This window comes from Dromiciops gliroides, chromosome 5 (assembly GCF_019393635.1).
Source record: "Dromiciops gliroides isolate mDroGli1 chromosome 5, mDroGli1.pri, whole genome shotgun sequence".
In the NCBI taxonomy this organism is placed as follows: domain Eukaryota; kingdom Metazoa; phylum Chordata; class Mammalia; order Microbiotheria; family Microbiotheriidae; genus Dromiciops; species Dromiciops gliroides.
In genome coordinates, this window is record NC_057865.1 from 272,744,726 (window position 1) to 272,757,961 (window position 13,236).

The 13,236-nt window shown below is 44.0% G+C and overlaps 2 protein-coding genes across 2 annotated transcripts in view; both read right to left on the reverse strand.

Annotated features, from left to right (window-relative positions):
• HAL (histidine ammonia-lyase) overlaps positions 1–537 on the reverse strand; it is a 36,873-nt gene extending 36,336 nt beyond the window's left edge. The window contains exon 1 of the mRNA XM_043968650.1: positions 132–537. Within this exon, the coding sequence (XP_043824585.1) occupies positions 132–378 (247 nt within the window). The 5' untranslated portion in view covers positions 379–537. The remainder of the gene's footprint in view (positions 1–131) is intronic.
• A 5,916-nt stretch (positions 538–6,453) lies between these two features.
• LTA4H (leukotriene A4 hydrolase) overlaps positions 6,454–13,236 on the reverse strand; it is a 34,854-nt gene continuing 28,071 nt past the window's right edge. Inside the window, exons 16-19 of the mRNA XM_043968212.1 lie at positions 11,230–11,325; positions 10,330–10,412; positions 9,290–9,394; positions 6,454–6,727 (exon numbers count right to left, since the gene is read on the reverse strand). Coding sequence (XP_043824147.1) covers positions 6,610–6,727; positions 9,290–9,394; positions 10,330–10,412; positions 11,230–11,325 — 402 coding nt within the window. The 3' untranslated portion in view covers positions 6,454–6,609. The remainder of the gene's footprint in view (positions 6,728–9,289; positions 9,395–10,329; positions 10,413–11,229; positions 11,326–13,236) is intronic.

The window sequence follows — 13,236 nt, forward strand, 5'->3', positions numbered from 1 at the left end:
CTCTCAGCCAATGATCCCATTCTCATCCTGTGTCCAGGGATGACTTTGAAGGGTGTGTTGAGAGATGCCACCTCCTTTGTCCATTCGTGGTTTGTTTCTGCTCAATCTGTAAGACGGCTGACTCTACTTACCAACTTCCACAAATTCGTTGTCCTCCAAGGCAACTTCTAGCAGATCATCGTTGTCCAGTAGACCTAACCCCTTACACCTCCGCATGTAGAACTTCACATCATCCAGTGAGGCAAACCCCCCATTGTCAGGCTTGTTTTTCATGTACCTCCTCACGGCTTCCCGGCCCAGCCACATGACTGTGAGGCCGCCATCCTGACACGGCACGGCCAGCCACTCCCCCCGGACGTGGACTGTATATCTGGGCATCTTTTCTCTCTCAAAGGTCTGTTTTCTCTGAGTATTTCTGCCTGGGATGACACCTCTGTCAAAGAGGACTGAGGCAGGAAATAACTTTTACTCCAGAGGCTATGAACTAAAAAGTCAGCCCACGGAGAAGGTGGGAGGCCAATGAGAGAGATCTTTTTCCTCTTGTCTATTAAAGTTGATTAGGTCACTGTTTGGAAAGAGCTCTATCCACTCCTAAACTGGGTCAGCAGACACACCTCCTTATCTAGCTTGGGAGTGAAAGAACTAGTGGTTCAGGTGTTATCTTCCCCCTAGAAATGTTTTAACCCAGGACTGACTATAATGATGGGGGTGGGGTAATATTTGAAGGTAAGGAATTGATTTTTTTTAAACTAAGCCCTCTCTCACTTTGCCCTTTGGTCTATGCATTGCAACCAAATGCCTTCCTGATCTAAGCAAGAGAGGGGACCTGAGGCTTCAGATGTAATTCAGTGAACCAGCTACTGTTGGAAATAAATAAATTGGAGGCAGCTAGGTGGTGCAGTGGATAAAGCATCAGCCTTGGATTCAGGAGGACCTGAGTTCAAGTCCTGACTCAGACACTTGACACTTACTAGCTGTGTGACCCTGGGAAAGTCACTTAACCCTCATTGCCCTGCCCAAAAAAAAAAGAAAAAAAAAGGAAATAAATAAATCCAGTAAACTTTTCATAGGGATATATTGTATAATATTTTGTACCATAAGAAATGAGGGGGGCAGCTAGATGGCGCAGTGGATAGAGCACTGGCCCTGGAGTCAGGAGTACCTGAGTTCAAATCCGGTCACAGACACTTAACACTTACTAGCTGTGTGACCCTGGGCAAGTCACTTAACCCCAATTGCCTCACTTAAAAAAAAAAAAGAAAGAAATGAGGAGCAGGATGATTTCAGAAAAACCTGGGAAGATTTATATGAACTGATACAGAGTGAAGTGAGCAGACCCAGAACAACGTATACACAGTAACATCAACATTGTACGATGAACAGCTGTGAATGACTTAGCTCTTCACAGCAATACAATGATCCAAGACAATCCCAAAGGACTCCTGATGAAAAATGCTTATCTACCTCTAGAGAAAGAACTGATGGCATCTGGATACAGACTGAAATGTTCTTTCTTCCTTCCTTTCTTTTTCTTTCTTTGTTGTTTAAATTTTCTTCTACAAAATTACTAATAGAAATGTTTTGCATGATTGTACATGTATATCAGATTGCTTACCACCTCAGGGAGGCAGGGAGGGAAGGGGCAGAATTTTGAACTCAAAACTTTTTTTAAAAAATGAATGTTAAAAATTGTTTTTACATTAATTGGGGAAAAAGAAAATATTATAAAAAAACACAGACTGAAAACATATATGCAGAATATATTATATGCTAGGCACTGTGCTAAGCACTGGGTTATAAAGGCAAAATTGATATTGTTCTGACACCAAGGATCTTACGTTCTTTGTGAGATAAATGGCAAGTTTTACATATAAGTTTTATAACAAGCATCCCCTTCAGCACTCTTTGAACTTAAGGCAAAAATGAAACTGTTCCTCCTGTGAAATTATAGTACTGTGTGGTCCTCATTTTATAGATGAAGAAACTGATTCCCAGAATCAGCTGGTCAAGGTCATACCAGTGATAAATGGCAGAACTAGGATTTGAACCCACATCTTCTGATTATGGGCAGGTTTGTGGCATAGAGAGAAAGGCCTGGAGTAAGGAAGACTCATCTTCCTGAGTATAAATCCAGCTTCAGACACTTACTAGCTGTGTGACGCTGGACAAGTCACTTCACCCTGTTTGCCTCAGTTTCCTCATCTATATCTATCATACTAACTACAATGGGCAGGTGGGTGGCATAGTGGATAGAATGCTGGCCCTGGAGTCAAGGGGACTTGAGTTCAAATCTCACCTCAGACACTTACTAGCTATGTGACCTTGGGCAAATCACTTAACCCCAATTGCCTTAAACATCCAGGGCCATCTCCAGTTGTCCTGATATATATCTTGCCACTCGTCCCAGATGGCTCTGGAGTAGGGAGAGTGAGTTTGGTGACCTTGTACAGCCCTCCCTCACTTAAATCCAATTCAGTGCAAATCATGACATCACCCCCATGTCATGGTCCTCTTTGAGAACAAGGGACAAACAACAATTGACTCCAGTGTCTCTACCAAGAAAACCCCAAAATGGGGTCACAAAAAGTCAGACACAACTGAAAAATGACTGAAACTTCTGATTATAAAGTTCCAAAAATATGTATCTCCATAAGCACTCCTTGTGCATAAGACAACTTTGAAATAATTAAGAAGTCTTACCAACCTATTGACCAGCCAAAATTCCAGAGGACTGATGATTTTACATGTTACCCAACTCCCGTCCGACAGGTGATAGACTCTTGCCACAGAATGAGACATATAGAAGGTGTCCCCAAAGTCTTTTTAGCGAGTAAAGCTGCACCAAGACTTATGGGATGCCCTATATTTTTAGTTCATAGCCAATTTGGGAATTTGACTGGGCAGATTTGCTACAAGATGAAGGAAGGGTCAGGGCGGGGGGAGATTTTTGTTAATGGAAAAAATATTTTAAATTGATCAAATTTTAATTAATTTTAATTTAATATTGAAGGATAATGGATCACAGTTTACCAGCATAGATCAGTACACGCTCTGCAATTTATTTATTTATTATTATTATTATTTTTTTTAGTGAGGCAATTGGGGTTAAGTGACTTGCCCAGGGTCACACAGCTAGTAAGTGTTAAGTGTCTGAGGTCACATTTGAACTCAGGTACTCCTGACTCCAGGGCTGTTGCTCTATCCACTGCGCCACCTGCTGCCCAAGCTCTGTAATTTATAATCCTTCAGAGAGTCACTTAGAGGCACTGAGTGAGTGACTTGCCCGGAATCACACAGCAATTCATTGTTAGAGGTGGGTTGTCCCGATTCTGAGGCAGGTTCTCTACTCCTTAGAATCTTGGGTTGAGGGAGTTTCTTCAGTAGGAGTTCCCTACTTTAATTAAATAACACCGCCCCACACCCCTAACAACAACATTGCTCCATAAATGTTATCTGATCTGCTGAGTTTATCCCTAATCCAATTAAATTTCTAGAGGAGAAAAATCAGGTTCCCTGCAGCATGGAGTGTTATTCTGTTGTTTCAGTCCTGTCTGTCTGAGTCTTCGTAACTCCTTTTGGGGCTTTTTTGGCAAAGATCCTGGAGTAGTTTGCCACTTCTTTCCCCAGATCATTTAACAGATGGAGGCAAACAGGGTGAAGTGACTCGCTCAGGGTCACACAACTAGTTAGCTCTGTTGGAAGCAAGGTTTGAACTCAGGAAGATAAGTCTTCCTGACGCCAGGTTTGGAGTTCTATCCACTGAGCCACCTAGCTGGCTATACCTATAGCTCACTTCATTGAGGGTCCAAATTATATATACCTGCCTATTTTTCCTTCCTTCCCTTCCTCCTTTCTTTCCATCCTTTTCCTTCCTTCCCTTTTCTTCCTTTCCTCCCTCCCTCTCCTCTCCTCCCTTCCTCCTTTCTTTCTCCCTCAGTCTTCCTTTCTTTTTTCCTGTCTTCCTCTTTTTCTCTTTCTTTCTTTCTCTCTCTTTCTTTCCTTCCTTCCTTCTTTCCCTCCCTCCCTTTGACTTGCCCCATTTCTGAACTGATTTTCCCTCCTTGGGTAGCCTGAAGTCCCTCCCCACTTCCCTCACTGGTGCTGGAACTACTTCAGACACCTAATTTTCTTTAGTTCTACTACAACCCAGAACTCTGCAAAGCTCAGGGGATCCATCTGACTCAGCCCTCCCCATTAGCAGAGATTACAGGTGTACACGCCTGACCACACAATTGCTTTTACCTAAACTGAATAAAAACACTGCAGGCATTAAAAAAAAAAGGGGGGGGGGGAGCGGTGTCACCTGCTTAGAAGGGGTCAGTAAACAACAAATGAAATATATATATATATATATATTTTTTTTGCTGGGCAAAGAGGGTTAAGTGACTTGCCCAGGGTCACACAGCTAGTAAGTGTCAAGTGTCTGAGTCCAGATTTGAACTCAGGTATGCCTGAATCCAGGGCCAATACTTTATCCACTGTGCCACCTAGCTGCCCTCCAAATGAAATATTTTTGATGGAGAAGTCATGTGACTGGTGAATTAAATGACAAAAACCTCCCATCAAATCTCCTAAATACAAAACTTCCGTTTGGATGGTTTGGGTCTAAATGACCTTTGGCACTTCCTTCCAATCTCTACAAAGCTTCAGCAAACAACTCTCTCTGACTGAGTAGCCCCAGATGAGAGAGAAAACCAAGGGCAAGTGTTCTTCGTGCACTTAAGGATGGTCATGATTCTCTAATTCCTTAGTGAGGTCCAACAACATTGACAGAGCTCCTATGGGTGGGTACTCAGGAAAGGAGGAGAGTTTCAGGGTACATAGGTAGTATCAGCTTCCTGCCCTCCGGGAATTCACAACCTAACCGACAAGAAGAGAGAAGGCTTACTTACCTACATGAAATTCACAGTTGAGAAGAGGAAAAATAGAATCAAATGCTCAATCGTGCAGTCCAGACTGGGACCATTATTATAAGAGATCAGAGAAAGGAAAAGAACAATTTAAGCTGCTGGAGTCAGGGAAATGTTTTGCATGATGGCCTATGTATCAAATTAACTGCTTTCATAAGGAAGGTGGGAAAGAGAGAGTTTGGAACTCAAAATTTTTAAAAAAATGTAAAAAAATTATTTGCACATAATTAAGAAAAATGAAATGAGAAAAAAAAAAAGACAATGCTCTGGCCCATTCCTAGTGAGGTGACCCTGGGAGAGTCAATGTTCCTGGGTCTCAGTCTTATTTACAAAATGAACAGTTTAGGGGGCCGCTAGGTGGCACAGTGGATAAAGCACTGGCCCTGGATTCAGGAGTACCTGAGTTCAAATCTGGCCTCAGACACTTGACACTTACTAGCTGTGTGACCCTGGGCAAGTCACTTAACCCTCACTGCCCCGCAAAAAACCAAAACAAAACAGTTTGGACTCACTGACCTCTAAAGTACCTTATAGCCTTAAATACAGAGTGGGCTAAAAGTCATGAATATTTAATAACGCCTTTAATTTTTGTGTTTAATTTACAATACCATAGCATCATATACAGTATATATGGAAAATGAATTTACATTATGTATGAAAAATCAAATCTCGTAAATGGCAAAAAACAAAGAAAAAATAATTTTCAAAAAATTATAACACCAGACCCCTTCTTGACTTTTGGCCCACCCTATAGATGATCCTATCATTCAGATATTTTAACATTTTCCATACAAAATGGTTTTCCAAATATGTTAGCCATAGCTCAGTGTCATTTTAATAGCTACGAAAATGACTTAATGGAAACTGTGGGGGCTAAAGTGAAAGAATGATGGTTGAGTTGGATTAAAAGGAATGGTGGGGGCAGCTAGGTGGCACAGTGGATAAAGCACCAGTCCTGGATTCAGGAGGACCTGAGTTCAAATCTGGCCTCAGACACTTGACACTTACTAGCTGTGTGACCTTGAGCAAGTCACTTAACCTCACTGCCGCTGCCCCTCCCCACCCCAAAAAAGAAGTTGAAGGTGGTCAGGACCTTGTGATCCTGAGACAAATGTGGAAACCAACCAAGGAGGTGCGACACAGATGGAGGAACACATCAGAGATGGATCACTAGTTACAGGGTCGGCTCTAGGCAAAGTGAGGGGCTCTGTCCTGTTTTTGTTCACAGGTGGTTAATTTCGTTCCAGTGTTAGATTATTCCTAAGAGGTGACACAGATTAAGAACAAAAGTGCTCTTGCCTGCGCTGTCAAGTTGATCTCAAAACCAGACATTAGATTGTGGTGAGCTTTTGGACGGATGGTAGCAATTTCCAACTAAAGCACCAAAGTCAAGCATTAGGCATAACAGGAGAGCAGCGTGGTTGTGGACAGCGGATCAGGGCTGCGTGTCCTTCTTTCTTTTGTGGGTCTGATGTCTTAAGAACCACTACATGTGGTGAGTTTCCCAGTGCTGCCAAATTCTTTTTGAAAAATGAAAGGTAGCTTTAAAAATCTCAGCTCAGTTTTATTTTGGCAAAAAGCACTGATACAACAGAATACAAATCTGAGAGTAAGGGGAATGTGTGATTACAGAGCGATTCACAGAAGACGTTTCTGTCATTCACTATGAAACTGGATGGTGGGTGGGCGGCTGAGGTCCTCAGTCCACTTTCAGATCCTTCCCCACCAGCATGGCAGTCACAGGATGCATACTAGCTTTGTGTTGCTGGTAGGTAGTGAGAGTCAGACCCCGGGATTTATCAAAGGCAGCAAGATCCCTGCAAAAGATTTTTGCATAATTGACACATCACAACATTTTTACAGAATTTAATACAAGGCAAAGTGCTGCAGTTTAGGCTAAGGGAGGGTGTATACCTCCCTGTGTCGACTCAAAAACAAGAGCCTTCTCCAGGCAACTTTCAACTGCTTTTCAAGTATGAAAGTAGACTGTAAACTCCATGAAACCAGGACCTGCTTTATGTCTCTATATCTCTGGTGACTACAATAGTGCCTAGAAAATAGTTGGTGTTTCATCAATGTTTCATTTCAATTTGAAAAGCATTTAATTGGAAAACCATAGTTGGTGTTTAATAAATGCTTCATTTAATTTGAAAAAAAAAATCATTAAAAAAACTTAAGGTGGGGGCAGCTAGGTGGCACAGTGGACAAAGCATGGGCCCTGGATTCAGGAGGACCTGAGTTCAAATGTGACCTCAGACACTTAACAATTACTAGCTGTGTGACCCTGGGCAAGTCACTTAACCCCAATTGCCTCACTGACCCCCCCCAAAAAATAATAATAATAATAATAAAGTACAAAAGGAGAAATCACAGAAGCTTAACTGCTGAAGACAAATGGGAACCCTTAAACAAGGGTATGACCAGCTACTGCTTATTTGTAAACAAATATTAAAATACAGTCTTTAATATCCTCTATCAAACTGGACTTGAATCAATTTAAATCACAAGATAAGAAAGGTAGGAATCATCATGTTTTAGCCAGCAAAAAAACCACATTCTTGTGGTTTTCTGTCACCTTTTGCACATTCCTTCCCCCCTCCAGAAGGGGAGGCAGGTGTCTGGGCGACAGAGTGCTTCCACTTGCAAAGAATAACTTCTCTGAAATATCTCAGTGACAGAGCTGGGCTGGGTCTTCTCTTTCCTAACAGAGAAATGTGGGCCTCCCACAATTTCTCAGATGATCTCAGAGTGCTGCCGGGACAGAAAAAGCCATTGGCCTCCTGCCTGCCAAGCTGGTGAGGAATCTGTATAGGAACCTAGGGTCCTCAGCCATGTCCAGGCTCACCCCCAAAGCCTCCTCAGCTCAATGTACAACTGGCCAAGCTCCAAAGAGTCCCAGACTGTAGGCAGGAGGAGGTATCGGGGCACTATTCTAGTCACCAGAGATAAAGAGACAGACATAAAGCAGGTCCTGGCCTCATGGAGTGTACAGTCTACTTGCATACTTGAAAAGCAGTGGAGAGTGGCCAGGAGAAGGCCACTGTTTTCAAGTTGACACAGGCAGAATTTAAAAGCAAGACTTGTGTTCTTTATTTCCTGATGTTGTAGAAAAACTGACTTTATAAATCAAATTTGGCTTAATTAATTTACCAAACCAGAAACTGAATGATTTGTTTTTCATTGACTAAACTGATTAAAGCCAGCTGGGAGTTGAGCCACCCAGCAAGTTAGCTATGGATATCTGCAGACTCGGGCTGCCCTGTCTTGTGTAAAATACAATGTCTGGAGCAAAGGGCGTCACAGAAGAAGTCCCTGGTGGTTTCTTTTCCAGCTTACTGCTAATGGCTGACTTTCCTTTCTACAGCTCACTCATCAAGCCATCAGGCATTGATTAGGTGCCTGTTCTGAGCCCCAGGCCTGTCGCTCCCTGCCCGTGAGTGGCAGAGGCAATGCTCACAACTGTACCCTGCCCTTGGAATATTCAGATTTTAAAGGGGTGACTGGCTTTTGTTCCTTTCCCTCTGGCACATCATTCCAGACTTCTCTTCCTCACTCCCCCAAATCTGCTGGGAACCCTGGTTCATCCTCTTCCTTTGCCTTTTTGAAATGTTCTAGCATCCATACAAATGCCGAGGGAATAATGGGGTTGATCACATCTGCCACCTTGAATCCCAAATACAAAGCTTGTCTCCTCCGTCATGTGAAATGAGTTTGGTGGAGACAGAGCCAGCCTTGGAGCCGGGAAGCTCCGAGTTCAAGTTCCACACTTGACGTGTAAATATGACACAACCCTCCCCTCACAGGGAGGGCTCTCGGGCAGGCTCCAGTGCCCATCTTTGTGGGCTCCTCGGCCTTCAGCCCTCAAAAGCGGCTCCACCCGTCTGTGCATCCTCATCACTTAGTGCTGAACCCTGACCCAGGGAAGGCTTAATAAACTGTTGTCGGTCCTTCCTTCTTGGAGAGGAGCAGTGACACCAGGAGGTGACGTCATGACTCGCAGTGACCTGGATTTGAGCGAGGCAGGGCTGTGCAGTCATCAACCCCGCTCTCTCCTCCAGAGCCATTGGGGTCCAGCGGCAAGACCCAGGTCAGGATGACTGGCGATGGAGACCTGGGATTTTTAAGCTAAGGTCTTTCCAGGTCTCAGTGTGTCTGAGGTAACACCCATTCAGTAGTTACGTGGTACGGGAGAACTGAGGCGGAAGACGGCCTGGTTTACCTTCACAAAAGCATCAGTCTGGGAGGGGAAGACACCAACTTGGGGCTTCATAGATGCTGGGACTGAACTGAGTCAACAGACCCATCCCGCCATCCCCCGCCCCCCACCTCCCCCTGTGCGTTAGTGCTCCAAAGAGATTCCAGACACACTGGGGACTTACTTGAACAGGGGGCGGGTAAACTTCAGTCTTCCTTGTCCTGTGGCCATTTCTAGAGCCAGGGGTATGGCGTCTTCCCACTTGGACTGGATGCAAAGGCGCAGCCATCTGAAAAGAGAAGCAGGGTCAGGGGAGGGAGGGGACCAAGGTCCCGGGGCTGAGAAGGGGAAAGGGCCAGAGCCGATCGCTGAATCCAACCCTCTTTGTGTAGAGGAGGAAATTGAGGCCTAGGAAGTGAAGTGGCAGCCCAAGGTGACCTTGTGGTCCTCTCGACTCTAGCGCCACTGATATTCTCGAAGGGCCTGACACAATGGCCGTCTCAGTTCTTTTCTTAGGAAAACCAAAGTACCAAGAAGTGAAGTCCTTGAACAAGGTCACACTGAAAACAAGACTCAAAACTTGGTGTACCTGACTTTAATCCTACCCTAATCCTCTTAAGCAAAATCACCACCAAGCACTAACAAGTCATTCTCAGAACGGATTTATTTGTAGCAACATCTCAGGCAGAAAACAATTTCTAAATCTGGTCAAAAACTCAGAGTTCCAGCACAGTTAAACGCCATCTATGACGCTGTTCTCCCCCGTGAAGGCTCCTTGGGATTCGAGGAGGGTGCCCGGCATAGGCGCTAATGAAATATCTAATTCTAATTTCTGAATCAGCTGTGGTCTGACACGGTGGCCACAGTGCCACGGAGGCCACAGTGCCACGGTGAATTCTAATTAGGAACAGACGGGTGCTCTGTGAGTCAGATAATGACAGGCTGGGCCCAGCTAGCTTTGGAAGAAGCCTGTTTACGGGGGTGGGAGTTGGGGGTGAGGGTGTGTTCTTCTTTCCCAATGTTGTTAAAGTAATGGAAGCTTGCATGTACCACAAACGGGAGGAGCAGGACCCTCTCAAGGGAGCTTGGGACAGGTGGGATGAACCTGCCAGTTAGGTTTCTCTGGATTCGGATTGTTTATTTTTCTGCCCCCCCCCCCTTCCCCAGGTGCTGAGCGATGTCAATGTGGACCACTCCTTCCTTCTGGGAGGAAGTGATAGATACCTGAACCGTATCTCAGAGTTCTTAATAGCATTGAAGTTGTAGACCTCCTGCATTCGCTGTATGTGTGACACTGGAATCGGTGCCTAAAAGAAAACAAAGTGTCACCGACCACTTCCGCTCTATTCTTGGGAAGAAAGAAGTTGGAGAGAGAGAGAGGAGTGATCTTAGTTGAAATCCCAAGCATTTTGCCAGTTGAATGGACTGTACTGGATATGACCTAATGAAATGATTTATTCAGGTTGAAGTAAGCTTCAGATGAGTTTATCATCACTGAGAAAGTTGTGTGGTACAGCAAGGAGTCGGCCATGAGGCCACGGGACGTGGGTTCAGGTTCTGCCTCTGACACAGCCTGGATGTGTGGATGTACGGGCCCATTTTTCAGGGCCCCAGGCATCTCTATAGAATAGGTGCCCATCTGAATTGGTAGAGGGGCTTTCCTCACTGGGAGTCCCCCATAATGGATGACATCACAGGTCCAATCAAAAGAGAGGGAAAGTTCTTGGAAGTCTGGGGACAAATAAATTATAGGGGGGGGGAAGAGGTCCCTTACAAAAGGTTTTAGGGCACAAAATAATTTTATGCATTTAAAAACATCCTCTTGAGCAGGGTCCTTAGGCTTCACCAGCCACTGCCAGAGGGGCCCAGCACACAGAAGAAGGTAAAAGGCCTATTCTGTGGCATCTCTGGCCAATGGGCATCTGGCCTGGACCTGGAGAGCCTCCATGTCAGGGAGAGGTCAGCTGGGCAGCCACATCATGTGTTCAAACGCTCTTTGAGTAAATGACTTTGACCAATAATTTCTTCCCCATTTCTTTCCTCCTTTTCCCATGACAGACTGGAATACTGTTCTTTGCTCTTCCCTCCATCTGAATTTCCAAAACTTTAACACAGAACACTTACCGCTGCTAGCATCAATGCTAGAAACTCAATCAGTTGATGAGAAGACATATCCTTTATGTCTGTGGAACAGAATGTGCCCAAATCATCTTCTTTGGCCTAAAAAACAAAAACAAAGACCCCCAATGGCACCTTTGTTATCCACGTTTATAAGTAAAAGACAGGCGTATGTGTTCAGGACTTGAACTGAATCCAGGTTCCAATCGCTTTAAGAGGGAACAGAATTTCAAGTGGATTATTTCTTCCACAGCCTCGTAAAGATGGAGGAGTAGTAGTACCCACGGTCTCTTGGGGAGAAGCTATGAAAACTAAGCTTACACAAACAAACAGAAAACTAAAGAAATGGGGTAAAGTATTTATTTGGCTCCTGGAAATCACAATATATATAATATATAATGCGCCAAGAAGCAGTAAAATAAATCATGCCTTTCCTTCCAGACACCAGTACAGGTTTTTTTTTAAAGGTACATTAAAAGCATGAAAAGATCATTTACAAGTTATTCCACCAAAAAGACTTGGGCCAAGGACCAAACTGTATTTTTCTGAATACCATACAGGTTAAAGGTCACAATCCAGTGTTTCCCCTTCTCCCAGACATGCTGTGTACTATTAGTCTATTTTATACTATTTGTCATAAAATGAATTCTCATATTTGGGTTTGCTGGGAAAACGCTTCCTGAGAAAACTGCATGATTAATAGCTGTTCAACACAATTTGCCAAGAAGAGGGCAGGAGAGGGGACTGGTCCTGTTCTCTTCTCCTTCTTTCTGCTGATTAGTTATTTAGCACAAGAAAAGCAGGAAACAACCTGTGGCTACTCTAGTTTTCTTCTGAGCTTAGCATGGTGCTTGGCACACAGTAAGGGCCTAATAAGTGCCCACTGATTCATTAACTTGGCAGCTGGTTTCCTGCACTGCTTTTGAGAGGAAAAAACCCAAATTCAATGTGTACCCTCCTCCCAACTCTTAGGACAACCAAAGGCGGATGTGTGGAGTGGCCTCAGGAAGAGAGGAGCCCATACAAGCTCACTTTACAAGTCTGAAAGGTATGTCTGTAATAACAACTCACATCTGCATAGCAATTTAAGGTTTGCAAAGCACTTTACATATGTTATCTCATTCGGTTCTCACAGCAAACCTGAGGATAAGGTACTATTATTAATCCTATTTTTCAGATGAGGAAACTGAGGCTGAGAGGGTTCAGTGACTTGGCCAGGGTCACTCAGCTAGGAAGCGTCTGTGGTAGGACTTGACCTCAGGTCTTCCGGTTTCCAAGTTCAGTCCTCTGACCAGCACACATTGCTGCTTCTCTGCTCATGGACACTTTCATGCCAAATTTGTCCGAGTCTATGGTGGCTGTTTTTTTAAGTCAAACTAGGGACCCAATCCAAACCTCTGATCAATGAATTCACACGTGTGACCAATATGCTGCCCTGAAAATGTGCCCTAGGAGCCCCAGGGCTTGTACTATGGGTAGCACGGCAGCAGAGACTCGTGTGTACCTGATAGGTCTGCTTCCCTACAAGGCAGCGGCTTGAGAGATCTGAGGTTGCAGCAGCCATCTTTCCAGAGAAGGTGGCTAGGTGGCGTTGTGGCTAGAGTCCTGGCTAAGCCCCTTATCTGCTATTAGCCTTGGGTTTCCTTAACAGTAAAACGGGGGATACAATGGCACCTCTCTACCTTCCAGAGTTAGTGGGAAATCCAAATGATCTCATACGTGTAAAGTGCCCTTGAAACTTCTTCAAGCACCAAGCAAACACCATCTAGTAGTAGTAGTCATAATGGTAATAGTAATGGTAATGGTAATAGTAATAGTGGTGGTAATAGTAATAGTAATAGTAATGGTAATGGTAATGGTAATGGTAATGGTAATGGTAATGGTAATGGTAATGGTAATGGTAATGGTAATGGTAATAGTAATAGTGGTGGTAATAGTAATAGTAATAGTAATGGTAATGGTAATGGTAATAGTAGTAGTAATAGTAATAATAAAATAGTAATAGTAATAGTA